The sequence below is a fragment of the Grampus griseus genome, assembly GCF_964374135.1.
Source record: "Grampus griseus genome assembly, chromosome: 2".
NCBI lineage: Eukaryota > Metazoa > Chordata > Mammalia > Artiodactyla > Delphinidae > Grampus > Grampus griseus.
Genome location: NC_139018.1, coordinates 133,278,397 through 133,292,361, shown reverse-complemented (window position 1 = coordinate 133,292,361; position 13,965 = coordinate 133,278,397). Strand labels below are relative to the sequence as shown.

The 13,965-nt window shown below is 39.1% G+C and overlaps 1 protein-coding gene and 1 pseudogene across 6 annotated transcripts in view; one reads left to right on the top strand and one right to left on the bottom strand.

The window, feature by feature from the left end:
- Positions 1 to 13,965, top strand: part of CHD2 (chromodomain helicase DNA binding protein 2) — a 123,153-nt gene that overhangs the window by 22,294 nt on the left and 86,894 nt on the right. For 2 of the 5 annotated variants that reach the window (XM_082647861.1, XM_082647860.1), the window contains 6 exons: positions 92 to 178; positions 1,921 to 1,982; positions 6,526 to 6,588; positions 8,182 to 8,289; positions 10,983 to 11,123; positions 12,621 to 12,754. In XM_082647861.1, the coding sequence (XP_082503987.1) occupies positions 92 to 178; positions 1,921 to 1,982; positions 6,526 to 6,588; positions 8,182 to 8,289; positions 10,983 to 11,123; positions 12,621 to 12,754 (595 nt within the window). The remainder of the gene's footprint in view (positions 1 to 91; positions 179 to 1,920; positions 1,983 to 6,525; positions 6,589 to 8,181; positions 8,290 to 10,982; positions 11,124 to 12,620; positions 12,755 to 13,965) is intronic. The other 3 variants (XM_082647863.1, XM_082647862.1, XM_082647864.1) reach the window with 2 other exon arrangements.
- Positions 12,875 to 13,065, bottom strand: LOC309818582 (translation machinery-associated protein 7-like; annotated as a pseudogene). The gene has a single exon. The product of its transcript is annotated as a translation machinery-associated protein 7-like (transcript).

Below are 13,965 nucleotides of genomic sequence, written 5' to 3'. Positions count from 1 at the left end.
TTCTCTTAAATTGAAATACGTATTCCAGTAATGTAAATAGTAAATGGGGGTCAAGAAAAAACGATTCACGCGTGGTCTATTAATTTTACAGATGTGGGAAGAATATCCTGATGTTTATGGGGTTAGGCGGTCAAACCGAAGCAGACAAGAACCATCACGATTTAATATTAAGGAGGAGGTAAGAAAAAGAAATGTTTCAAGGTGATACATTCAGACTCCTTAATTATCTTATCCTTTTTGACTCTGATATGTATTACCATTAACGAGACTGAACTTCAGGCATGGGAGTTAAGTGACTCGAAAGTGAGCTTTCTCAATCTAATACAGAAGAAAAGCCACATGTGGCTTTTAAAAAAATAAAATTACCAGAAAGATCATGTTTTGTGATGCTCTAGTAGAGAGTTAGATCATGTAGAGAGTTAGATCATGTCATGTGAATGCTTTAGTAGAGAGAGTATTATATAGAACTGGCCTCAAATTCTCTCTTTTTTTTTAATGTTTCTCATAGTGCAGTTGATTATAGCAAGAAGTTTACTTTTTAAAATACCTAGTTTCTAAATCTTCTAGATTTTGTTACCTGGGTAACTAAGCACATGTAACAATGGAAGTAGTTTCAGATTTACTGCTGAGAAAGGAAGGAGAGTTTGCTTAACTTAAGTATTTTATTTTACCTAAATGGTTTAAATTTGGTTTCTTAGTTCATTTTTAATGTGCAGTATAAAATGTTTAACACATATTTACTCTCTGATCAAATTGTCAGAGATTGAATAGATTGATGGTTTTTAAAATTAGTGTTATGTACTGGGTTCTGCTGTTTCTGTAGAATCAGACCTTTTCTCTGTTTGTGTGATGTTTTTACGGAAATCCTCTTAAGTTCTACCTCTATGTTAGGTTTATAGACTGCATTCTGAAGACACGTTCTTTGGTCTCTCAGTGAAATGTCCCCTCTCTGCATTCTTAGGAGAACTTTGCTATTCTTAAATATATAATATCTTTCTGATGAAAGTTAAATATTAGTAGCCAAAGGTTAGTGAGTTTGGGGTAGTAAATACACTTAAAAAATTTAATTGACCGTAACACCTGCATTGCATTTATGGTGTTTTATTTTCAGTGACCTCTGAGCTGGTTTACCTTAGCTACCTTTCTTTTTTCCATGTTTGTTATAACCAGCCGCATCTTTTCTCTTTTGTGTATAAATTAACACATTCTCTGTAGGGCACAAGACTAACAGCAACGGGAGTACTTTGCCAATTTGCTTAACTTGGGAGAAAAAAGAGTTGTTCAAATGTCTGTGACTGTAAAGTTACTTGGCCTCGTGCTTTTAGCAGAGGGCTGCTGGCTCATGACTGAACATGCTCTTTAATGAGTCTGAAATGAAACAGGTCCGTAGTCACCGCCTTTAATGGCACACTAAACGTGTGGCATTTTAGTGTGACAGTCTATATCTGCAGCATCCACTTTGGTCTCCATTAGACATGTGTCTTTTAAAATGTGTATTAATTAAATTTAGGTAAAATGAAAAATCCATTCCTTAGTCACACCAGTCACATTTCAGGGGCTCAGTCACATGTGGCTGCTGGCTGCTCTGTGGGCCACTGCAGATACATCATCACAGAAAATTTTATTGGACTGTGTTCTTTCAGAAGTCAAGCTGAAAAAAATATTTCCTGGCGTTTGTATTCTTTCAGAAGTCAAGCTGAAAGAAATATTTCTTGGCGTTAGAAGTAACTCGGCAGTAACAGACAAATTAATTTTCAAAGCAAAAGAAAAGTGAGCACCACCAATCAGATGCTTAGGTTTCTTTCTGTCTAAAAACTCATATTGAATATATTGAGTAGATTGTTGAACCAGGGGGTAGTGTTATCCCTAAGAACTGTGAATTAAAGTCTGTAATCATTTTTTCCCCCTCACACACTGAAGGCAAGTAGCGGGTCTGAGAGTGGGAGCCCAAAAAGAAGAGGCCAGAGGCAGCTGAAAAAACAGTAAGTCTTTCATGGGGGAAATTACTTAATTTGGTAGTTTGGAGCATGTGAGCATTTCTGGGACTGCCTTCATTGTGTCTGTAGCGCACCCCAGGGCCCAGAGTCCACTTCTGTCTCTTGCTATCTTGGATTCCTGTTCATCTGAATCTGCTGCAGCAGCAGTGGCATTTGAAGCCCAGGATTCTTAGTTTTTCACATGTAGGTGTTAGGCTACTTTATGGGGCAAACCCCAGCTATTCCATCTGATTTGCCCAGTTAGCCCAATTATTTTTTTTCTTAAAAATGTGCACGAATATCAAACATATAGGCATTTGGTATTCTATTGTAGATAAACAAGGAACACATTTAGATTGGCTGTTTTTCCTATTCATTTGTTCTTTGTGTTGGTATGGCAAAGTTATATTGGTTGGACACCCATTTTAGTATGAAATTTCACATTGTTGTTTCCATGTAGTTTTACTATTGCAGTTCATAAGCCAGAAAATTTTAATTCATGGGCTTAATATGAAATCCCTTTATGATATAGATTATATATTTCTTATTTTAAAACTTAAAAAATTCTACTTATGGTAAAAAAATTTGGCTTTTTTTTGGGGGGGGAGAAATAATTAAAAAAACCTTTTTTGGGGGGATGTGTGGATCCCTTTGACAAACTGAATTCTACAGCCTGTCTCCTCAGAAGAATACTCAAAACCCTGCACACAAATTCAGGGGGTTCTCATGGTAAACGATTGTCCTTGGCTCCCACTGAGAGCCCCAGTTATATATTCTCTGTTTTAAAGTATTAGTGATCGTTAATTTAAGTGTTTGGCCTAAAGCAAAGTAATGTGAGTTTTTAAAATCCATTTCCTCCTCTCCAAAATAGAGTAATACTTATTCTGCTGACCTAACAGGGTTATTAGAAGCTATGCTAAGAAAAGTCAAGTAGTATTTAATATTGCCCTGCCCACAGGGCATATGATTTTCATTTGTGTTTTAAATATTTCGTTAGAGTTGGAGAAATGATAACTGTAGGCAAGCCTGTACTTCTTGGCAGCTCAGAAGGCTCTTGTTCCCCAGTCCCAGGGCCTGCTTGGGAGACTCTGTTCTCAGCTTCCCAGGCTAATGGCCTTTTGGGGGCTTTTGGGAAGTCCATGCATGTGCTTTTTCCTCCACCGTCTGGCTACATTCTGCTGGTCTCTTGGCTGGAATCTAAATGGGCTGTACTTGAAAACATGAACTCCTCGTTTTTTTTCTTTCCTTTTTTTGGCCGTGCTGCATTAATTCCCCAACCAGGGATCGAACCCGTGTCCCCTGCAGTGGAAGCGTGGGGTCTTACCTACTGGACCACTGGGAAGTCCCTGAACTCCTCATTTTAATGGCTTTATCTGGGTGTGGAGAAGCCTTCCATTTTTTCAGTCCCTGTGTAACACATCGGACTTACTCTTTTGACTGGCTTCTGTATTTATTTTCCCTCTCCTATCAATCCTGAGAGCTCTCCAAAGTTGGCAACTCTCAGTGGCCTTCATGGACCATTCTTTCCCTTGAGTAGAACCTTTTCATTCCTTGTGGGGGGTTTGTGTCTTCTGTGATGCTGCTTTTCTACCCCTGGCTGCTTCCATAGGAACTTAGCAGAAGCTGAGGTTCTCCTCATGCTTGTTTATTTGGGCCCTGGGCTGGCCTCACTTCTTGTCATCCTCTGGGCAGCTGGAGAGTACTAGGGCTTATGGGGACCTCTTCTCTTCTAACATTAATTAGAGGAGGTCCTACAACTGCTAAGGCTCAGGTTGCAAGGCATAGCACTACAGGGGCCTCTGTGATCTGAGCAAGGGTAACAGAACCCAGTGTGTGTGCACATGAATTTCAGAATTGAGAGACTCACTCAAAGGGAGTGGAAATTTGGAAATATTAGCACAGAAAAGTGTTTTTCTGAAACCCTGCCCTGCAGATTGTATCACAGATTTTAAAGTTTTTAAAAGGAGCCATTTTTAAACTTTTTTTTGGAATTAATTTCAAACTGTAGCAAAATTGTAAGAATAAGAGTAGTACAAAGAATGCCTGTGTACTTTACTGAGATTTACCGTTGGTTACCATTTTTGCACCATTTGCTTTATCGTTGTGGGTGCTCTCCTTATATATTGCACACATGTTTCAGACTAAGATTCATACATCAAGGTCTTTCACCCCCGAGTTCTAAGTGTGTATTTCCTAAGAATAAGGATTTTTTTTCATAAGCACAATACAGTTTTAACGTAAATAGATTTAACATTGCTACAACCCCTTTGTCTAATTTATATTCCCATTTTGTCAGTCAACCCAATAATGTCTTTCATAATATTTTTCCACCCCCGGGACAGGATCCAATCTAGGGTTAAATATATGTTAGTTGTCAGGTTTCATTAATCCAGAGCACTTTCACAGACTTTCTTTGCTTTTATGACATTGACACTTCTGAAGGTACAGTCTTGGAAGGGAGTAACTCTCCTTGAGTCATGTGAATTAGCATTTTAAAAGCTTAGAAGAGGAAAACATTTTTTGAATTAGTTGGCAGTGTTGAAAATTGAGGGATGGTATGTAAGAATCTAGATTTCTAGTTTTTGAGAAAAGCTGTTGGTGCTGCCCCACATAACACTGGTCTTTGTAACCTTTGGAGAGGCCGTGAGTTCTCCATTTGACCCCATTTATGGTCCTTACCTGGCCCCAGTGGGTATTTGAGATTGTAACCCCTGACTTAAAGTCATACAAACAAAATTTTGAGTTTTGCTTCACCCACTCATGCTGTTTTGATCATTGAACCCTTTTTATGTAGTCGCTATTCATGTTACCCTAATTTGTGAAATGTTGTATGGGATTTCTCCTGACTCGTTACGGTCCCAGTAATGCTTAACCCCACTGTACAGTGGTTCCAAACCCCTCTCTCCCAACTGGAATTTCGAAAAGTATTTCAGCTGTAATCATTTGAAGTTATTCTCCTGGGATTATAGTTATTTCTCCCTTTCCATTGCTTTGAATTGAAAGTCTGTCACAGTCCTGTGACACTGGAAGAGAATCCTCGTTAGCCCCAGATTTCCCCTTTTCACTGGGAATTGGTACTGAAAGGCATTCTCTACGGGAAAATCTACTGAAAATCAGTGAAGTTAAAGCAACTCTTTCCCTCTTTTCCTTACCTGGCTTCTAAAGTGGAGGAGAAAGGAGTTCCCTTCTTTGAGCTCTTAGAGACAGTTAATAGGAAGCCTCAATGGCTCTTGACCAGAGTTTAGGCCCATTTTATTTAAAAATGGCTTTTGTTCCTTCCCTCCTTTACAGTTCAGATTTGATTTGTGTCCTATCAACCACGTTTTCTTAGTAAAGGAAGAAAACTATACCCAGTTAACTTGCATTCTGACTTTTTCCTATCTATTTATATTGCCTTGAGGCCTCAGTGGCCAAATCTTGGTAGTTTTCTCCCCAGTTCCCAAAATTTTGGCAAAAATTCCATTGATTCCCTTTTAGGGAATCCCATTGATGGCCTCTTAGAGCTGAATCTGGCAATTCAAGTCTCCTTTAATGTATGAAAAATATTTTAATCACGATCTTATATTTTAGACTTCTCTTCATTGTAGCCCAGCATATAATATACAGCTTAGTCAGGGAGTCTCCCTCATAAAATTTGCATTATATGAGAAGCTAGCAAACTAGAAGTGGACATCGGTTTCACCTGTTGGAGAGCCAGGGTTGGGCAGTAATCTTTTTGTAATTGATTGCCTTTTTCACCCCTTATACAAAATGACTTAGTATTGCTGGTTGTAACTTACTTTTTTTCCCCCTCTATTCTGGAAAATTAAAATGAAGTTTGAAGTAATCCAGCCAATTTCAAATACACATACATAAAACTCATTTAGATCTTTTAGGCCTCTGATTGTTCAGATCCTCCCAGAATGTGTAACCCTGGCTTTAATGTTTGCAGATTCTGTGGTCTTCAGTAGGTTATGGTTGAGAGTAGCAGGGTTGGGGATTTGACATGTACCAAACAGCTTGTTCTCCCTGGTCTTGAGCTTCCCCCTACCTGGGAAGAGGCCTTTGAACCAGACAATTTGCTAATTTTTTGTACATTCTTTTTTTTTTTTTTTTTTTTTTGTGTGTGTGTTACGTGAGCCTCTCACTGTTGTGGCCTCTCTCGTTGCGGAGCACAGGCTCCGGGCGCGCAGGCTCAGTGGCCATGGCTCACGGGCCCAGCCGCTCTGTGGCATGTGGGATCTTCGCGGACCGGGGCATGAACCCGTGTCCCCTGAATCGGCAGGCGGACTCTCAACCACTGCGCCACCAGGGAAGCCCTTTGTACGTTCTTATATTGGGAGATTCTAAGTCCTCCTGGTTGTCTGTAAGTCTACAAATCTGCAGTTTAACTGGAAAACTAGACTCAACATCCATTCTCTCAGTGTTTACTGCCAGTTTAGTTTCCTAAAGTTATGGAAGTGGACCTTATTAGCTACCCTGATATAGATTCTCAATTTCTGGCAGAGTTATGTAAATTACAAATAATACTTGACTGTGGATCTTTCTCATCTGATCTGCTCTCCCTTAGGTCTTACGTGTATGTTCTTTCAAGCTTGTTTCCTGTGAAACCACTTCTCTCCAGTTTGACTGTGTGAGTTCCTTCTAAAGGGTAAACTGTTCTGGACTTGGCCCAAGGGAGACTGTAGCCGTAGGTGCCAATCTCCCAATTGCTGGAGACATCTTCCTTTTTTCCTTCCTGGTCGTCACCATCTATTCCTTGGATTCCTTAGCAGACATTTATTGTACGAGGCTCTAGGCAAGGAGAATAAAGCAGGTTCCCAGAGTATAGTTTGCTTTAAAGAGAGAGTGAAGGATATTAGGTGACAATAGTAGGCCTTAATATCTTACCAGTCTGCTTCCGAAAGCACCCTACCTGTCTGACAGTCTGATAGGACTCATTCTTTAATTATTTCTTTATTTAACAAAGATGTATCTCCATTTGCCTGCCTTTGTGCTAAGCTCTGGTACAAAGATACCCTGCCCACATGTAGTGACCTACTGTTAGGTAAATGGATATGAAATGGTAGTGCCAGTAGAACTTGAGTAATGTACGTAGAAGTGCTCCACTGCCTTTTCATGGAAGGGTTGAAAAAACATTTTTTCCTGTGATGTTTCCACTAATTCAAGTGCAAGGTGGCTCCTGGACCTTTTAGGAAGGTTCTTCCACTATTACTTGGACTTACTCTCCCATGAAGAATATTGATTTGACTTTGCAACTTGGCAAGAGTTGTCTTTAGCATAACCTCATTTTCTATACACAGACCCAGAGACACAATGGTAATTGTTTTGTTTAGAGAGAACCCCAGGTTCTTGCCTATTAAGTTTTTTTTTTTTCCTCTAGATATTTCATGCCCAGTAGCTATTATATATGCTCCTTCCTTCTTCCCTGCAGGTGAGAAATGAGCTGAGTTTATGTGATGTCTTGTTTGGTATTCAAGTAAACTTCAAAAACTGTTTGGGGATAGTAGGGCACCTATAGGGTATGGCTCTCCCAAGTCTTCTACGATCTTGAGGAGCAAAAGAATACCTACTGTATTTAATAATTATTAAAAACTACTTCATTAGTTGAACAGGTTATTTAGTAGGTAGTAGATTTATCATTGAAAAATAATTTTGGGGATTGTTTTCTCAGTGTATTCTAAAGATGTTAAAATAACTAGTATAGTAGTTCTCAAGTCTCTCAGCATCATCTGAATTTGTTAACATTCAAATTTTTAGGCCTCACATTACACCTACTGAATCAAAAACTGGCTGTGGCCCAAAAATCTCTTTTAGTAAGCCCTTGAGGTGGTTCTGATCCATGCTAAAATTTGAGAACCTCTGATCTAGTATATATTATGGCTTCAATCTGGTCAATGATAGTAGTAAATAAAAATAGAATATTAGAGATTTAGCAGGATTTTTTTTTTTTTCAGAACAAACGGTTTAAAAAATACAGCCTTAGCTTCCATTTTCATTTATTTTTGATACCAGATATAAAATAGGAATAGATATTACACAGCCTAGGAAGGAACACAACCAAAATTTAAATGGAGCTAGAACAAATCTTTTAGCATAATATCTAAAATATACATGTTCTGCCTTTTTGGCTAATCAGATTGTCAGATTTGTCAGATTCTTCAAGCTAAACAAATCTTGAAGAATTCTTTTAGAAAAAAAAATTTTGCTTTGCTTTTGATCACAGAGAAAAATGGAAACGGGAGCCCTCAGAAGATGAACAGGAACAAGGCACCAGTGCAGAGAGCGAACCAGAGCAAAAAAAAGTGAAAGCCAGAAGACCTGTCCCCAGAAGGTGCAGTGTTTGCTTGAACATCTCTGCTTCTGGTCGAGCTTAGTTTGTGTTAGATTGAGAAGGACGATGTAGTGCTAGCCTGAAGGCCTTAATTGATGGGGTACAGTGTGTTGTGATTCCGGATTTTGAATGTCTGGTTAACTTCTTGCCAGCCTGCATCATTAACAAGTAATTCGATTACTGAGCTACTTATATTGATTTTGTGTGTTTGCATGGTATGTAGCTCAGAGTGGATCTTACTGTTCATACTCCAGGCAGACTAGTTATGAGGAGCGAATGTATCTTCCACTCTTAAAAAAAGCTCCCTGTGTATTTGACTAGTGTACAAGTTCTTTTTGGGAGAACTAATTGTTAAGTTTAATTGGCCGGTTCAAAGCATACTTTACTGTTTATTACCCTGTTCTCATAATCTTTATAACGTTAAGCAGAGAATCTGTGCAGGGAAGGAAGTAGGTGGCGATGAGAGGAAACTGGTAATTTTTGATCAGACATATGGCAATGAAAGGTAGTGGTGATGGGGAACGGAAGGCAGGAGGCAGAGAGGCCCCAGGAAAATTTACCTCCTTGTAGTATTGCTTAGGATGCTTTTGGCAGATACTGACTTTGGGCCAGATCCCACTCACCACCTATTTTTGTATGGCCTGCGAACTCCATATAGCTTTTATAGGTGAACATTTGTAGTTTGGTGATGGGGAACACTAAATTTGAACCCTAGCGAAGTGAAATGTTATCCCTTCAAAAAGAATTCTGTTCTTCTCGTTAGTAAATGTTGTATTACACGAAAAAGTACTCAATGATTATTATTTTATTTTGACTTTCGTCAATAAAATATTTGTTAAAATTTATTTTCTCTTGTTATATAAGTACCTATTTAGTGGCCTCAACTTTGCCTCTTGTCTGAGAAAGTAAAAGATACTTATCCTCTAGCCATTTACAGCAAACATGTGTCTATCCCTGGCTTAGGACATTGTACTTGACCCCTCACCTCCCACCCCAGCAGGGAAATTCATCAGTGAGTTTTGTTTCCTTTCTTCTCAGTTTCAGTTCTCAGGGCTGGAATCCACTCCAGTTCTGTCTTCTAGATTTTACCCATCATTTATTGAGTCTCTGATCATCTGTCTGTGTAGTGTTGGTTATGGCAGGTATGAGAGAAACAGGTGATAATGATTGTGAGTTTCCGTCTCCCTCTTTCTCCTTTCACCTTTTTACCACTGATGGAGAACTTGGGGATTTCCTTTTGAGAGCTCCTAGTCTGTGGCTCTCAGTCCTGGCTGCAGGGAAGTCAATCGAGGGGCCACCTCCTTAGTTCGTCCCATTGGTCTGTAGCAGGGCACAGTCTCTCAGGTAGCCTTCCTGGTATATTTAATGTACATAGGAGAAAAATATATGTGCAGTTATTTCTTGTCCTTTACTTCCTTTATACAGATTATAGCATTCCATGCATCATCTTCTGCATTTTTCTTTCATTATCTTGGAAATCTTTCCTTATCAATGCACAGAAAACTCCCTTTTTTATGGTTGCGTAGTAGTCTGTTTATTGAACTAGTTCCCAGTTGATGAATGTTTAGTTTTTCTAATCTTTTGTTATTGCAAATACCACAGTGAATACCTTACTGTGTCTGTATCAGTCTATATCTGTAAAGTCAATTCCCAGAAATAAAATTGTTATATTTGTAATTTTTTTAAAAATAAATTAATTTATTTTATTTATTTATTTTTGGCTGCGTTGGGTCTTCGTTGCTGTACACAGGCTTTCTCTAGCTGCGGCCAGCGGGGGCCACTCTTCCTTGCCATGTGCATGCCTCATTGTGGTGGCTTCTCCTGTTGCGGAGCACGGGCTCGGCGCAGGGCTTCAGTAGTTGTGGCTTGCGGGCTCTAGAGCGCAGGCTCAGTAGTTGTGCACGGGCTTAGTTGCTCCACGGCATGTGGGATCTTCCTGGACCAGGGCTCGAGCCTGTGTCCTCTGCATTGGCAGGCGGTTTCCCAACCACTGTGCCACCAGGGAAGCCCTGTCATTTTGATAGATATTTCCAAATTGCCCACCAGAGAGCTGTCATCAGCAGCGTGCTGCATGTGTATTTTTATGTCAGGTGATCTTGAGGAATAGTTGAGAACCGTTGCCTCAGAACCCACAGTACAGTTTTCCCTTCGTCCCTGCGGGGAATTGGTTCCAGGACCCTTGTAGATACCGGAATCTGCAGATGCTCAAGTCGCTTCCTTATATAAAGTGCTATAGTATTTTCGTATAATCTGTGCATCTCCTTCTGTATACTTTTAATCATCTGTTGATTACTTATAATACCTAATACAATGTAAATGCTACGTAAATAGCTGCTAATGCTCAGCAAATTCAAATTTTACATTTTGGAACTTTGTGGAATTTTTTTTGCAAATACATTTTTGATCCATGGTTGGTTGAATATGCAGATGTGGACCTGCAGATACAGAGGGCTGACTGTTCCTATAAATGACTGAAGGGTGTTAGCAGTAGAATCACTTTCGTGTTTCTAGTGAAGCAGATCTCTAGTGAATTAGAATCTCAGGGAATGGGACCTGGGAATATTCATGTCTAACATTCCCCGGGTTAATTCCTATGTATGAACCCTGCTCTGGGAAATAACAGTTATATAGATTTGAAGTAGACAACAGATGATAAAGTAAGGACTTCGCCATTTTTTCTTTTCTCATTTTAGAGCAATGCCCAAACCTCGTGTTAAAAAGCAACCTAAGACGCAGCGTGGAAAGAGGAAAAAGCAAGATTCTTCTGATGATGAGGATGAAGATGATGAAGCTCCCAAAAGGCAGACTCGCCGCAGAGCGGCTAAAAATGTTAGGTAGGTGATGCCCCAGAAGGTTTTCATTAGTGTGAAGGGAAGGTGATAGTGTAGTTGGCTAGAGCTTGGCTCTGATAAGTCCAGAATTAGGCATTTGATAGGTAAAAATAATGACCTGTGTCTTGAGGTTGTATTCGGAAATCTGGTCAGGGTTCTTGCAAAAAGAATGGTTCTGGCCAATAGGAATATGGAAAGAATAGTGATAACTCATTTCAAGCCTTCATTCCTATGAAGAGAACTGCTTTATTTCAAGTTCATGTTTCGTTGAGGTGGTAGTGATGTTATCTTCATTTCATAACATCCTTTTTTAGGAAGGACATTAGGATTGTATTTTCACTTTTGAATTGCTGTTTGAATCAGCCAAATTCTTTTGTTTCAGCTTATGTATTATTTGGATATAATAATCTTATCAAGCTTACGATACGATATGAAGCATTAATAGAAAATGAAATAAAGGAATAGATATATGCAAACATAAATATTTTACTTTATATGAATCAAAGGGTATTTAATTTCCTTTTAGAGGATATGCAGGTTTCTTTTGGTCTACTTAAAGATGGTGAAACTGAGTCCTGGAGTTATTAATAACCTGTTCAATGTATCCAGTTAATACTTTGAAAGCTAGGACTAGGTTTTGAGTATGTTAATATGTAGCTCAGCACTTTTTCCTCCTACAGCTGTACTGCATCCAGAATTGTGTTTTTCTCTTCGGTAACCCCCAAACCGTTTGTTGTTAATATATGGTGGAAGGTTACATTTTAATATTTTATTACCAGGAAGTATGCTCAGTAACTTGAGAATACTTAAATTTCATATTCTTGTTATTGGGAGACAAAATGCAGGGTCGGTACATTCAATCTTAGATGTATTGCTCCGCTTTTATCTAATGGAATACTAGTAATTTTTTTCATTTATCGTGCATTTTCTTTCTTTGTAGTTGTTTCCTTGTTTATACATAGTAATGACCTCATTAAAAAATGAAAACAGGGCTTCCCTGGTGGCGCAGTGGTTGAGAGTCCACCTGCCGATGCAGGGGACACGGGTTCGTGCCCCGGTCCGGGAAGATCCCACATGCCGCGGAGCGGCTGGGCCTGTGAGCCATGGCCGCTGAGCCTGCGCGTCCGGAGCCTGTGCTCCGCAACGGGAGAGGCCATAACAGTGAGAGGCCCACGTACAGCAAAAAAAAAAAAAAAAAAGAAAACATAAGAAAACATAGGAGTGTCTTTGTAGTAGTTTTCTATGTCTTGCTTACAGAAATCACTGTAGTCAGTTTCTATTTTGAAATATGTTAGCCTTCCTGCAGCTATCTGTGAACATGCATTAATACTTTAAGCAGGAAAAAAAAATGAACTTCAAGCCCATTTTATCGTGGCTGATCTGCACAACAGCATGTTGCAGCCAAAAGGGTATGGTTCCTCGTCCTAATGATACTATGTATGGTGGTGTTTGAATCTGAAAAGATAGTTTCTCATTTATTCGGCATTATTCCTCATGCAGTTATAAAGAAGACGATGACTTTGAGACTGACTCAGATGACCTCATTGAAATGACTGGAGAAGGAGCTGATGAACAGCAGGATAATAGTGAAACTATTGAAAAGGTCTTAGATTCAAGGCTGGGAAAGAAAGGAGGTATGTGAAGACAACACTTCATTTTTGCCATAGGTGGCAACAGATGTTATGGCAGGGAGTCCAGATGTTTAAACAGGAATAGAGTTAAGGATCATCATTGCCTCAGGCACAAGGAACAGCTTACTTTTTGCCAGATTTCTTAATGCCACCTGTGGCCAGGGACCCTTCCCCTTGGCCTTTGCTTTTAGTTCCTTGAGTTACTTCTTCTGCTCTTTCTGTTTCTGCTTGCATGCTTCACCTTCCTCGTCCATCTGCTTAGCCTGATCCTTGGGTTGCTTCAGGGGCTTCTTGACACCTTTGCGGCCAGACATGACACCTGCTGCCCCTTCCCTGCCATTGGAAGCTAACAAATTACTTTTTATATCTGCTCAGTAAGGCCCAAATTTTATGTATTGAGCTCTGAAGTGATGAATTTCAGTCCATGCCCTTATTTGTTGTGAAATGTGGAAGTTTTTCTGACCCACAGAAAAACTGACCTGAGACTATAGGGCTGTGTCCCATATGTCTTTGAGATTTTAAAATTGAGCTGGTTAAAGATGTTTTAATATCTTAAAAACCAGTGATGCAGCAGAGATTCTTGATTATTAACATTAAGTAAATCTACCTTTAGTTACTTGTTTTTGAATCTCCTTGTGATAAGTGTCAAACGCGTTAAATACATATTTGGACAGTAGTGAAGAATTTTTTATATCCAAATTGAGATATCTCACAACTCAGTTTTTTAAAGTAACCTTTCCATATAGGAAGTATCAAAATAATACATAATTCATTTTTCTTTGTCTTTTTTTTTATCCAGGCTTACTTGAGGTTAAGAGAGTCAACAGGGAGTTTTGGTGGTTGAGTAATTGGGGAGATTTTAAATTCTCTTACCTTGTTCTTAATATTCCTGGAGAGGGAGAGAGATTTGTTTTCTGAGTTAGTAGGGACCAGAACAAAAGGATATTGCTGTTCCATTTTTATTATGTTTGGATACAGAGATTTCTTTGATTTCACCAGCAAATTTTGTAATGTTTTAAGTAGTGAAAATTGGGTTTGCATCATGAAAATATTTGAAATTGTTGAACATGTTCATTCTGTATTGTTTGTGAATTTCTGCTTATTTCGAGTCAAAGGATTTTGGTGCTTCATCCATAAAGAGACTTTTTAGACATTTGTGTATTTGGGAAGCTTTTCAATGTCTGGTTTAATATGCTTTTTAAAATTTAACTGAA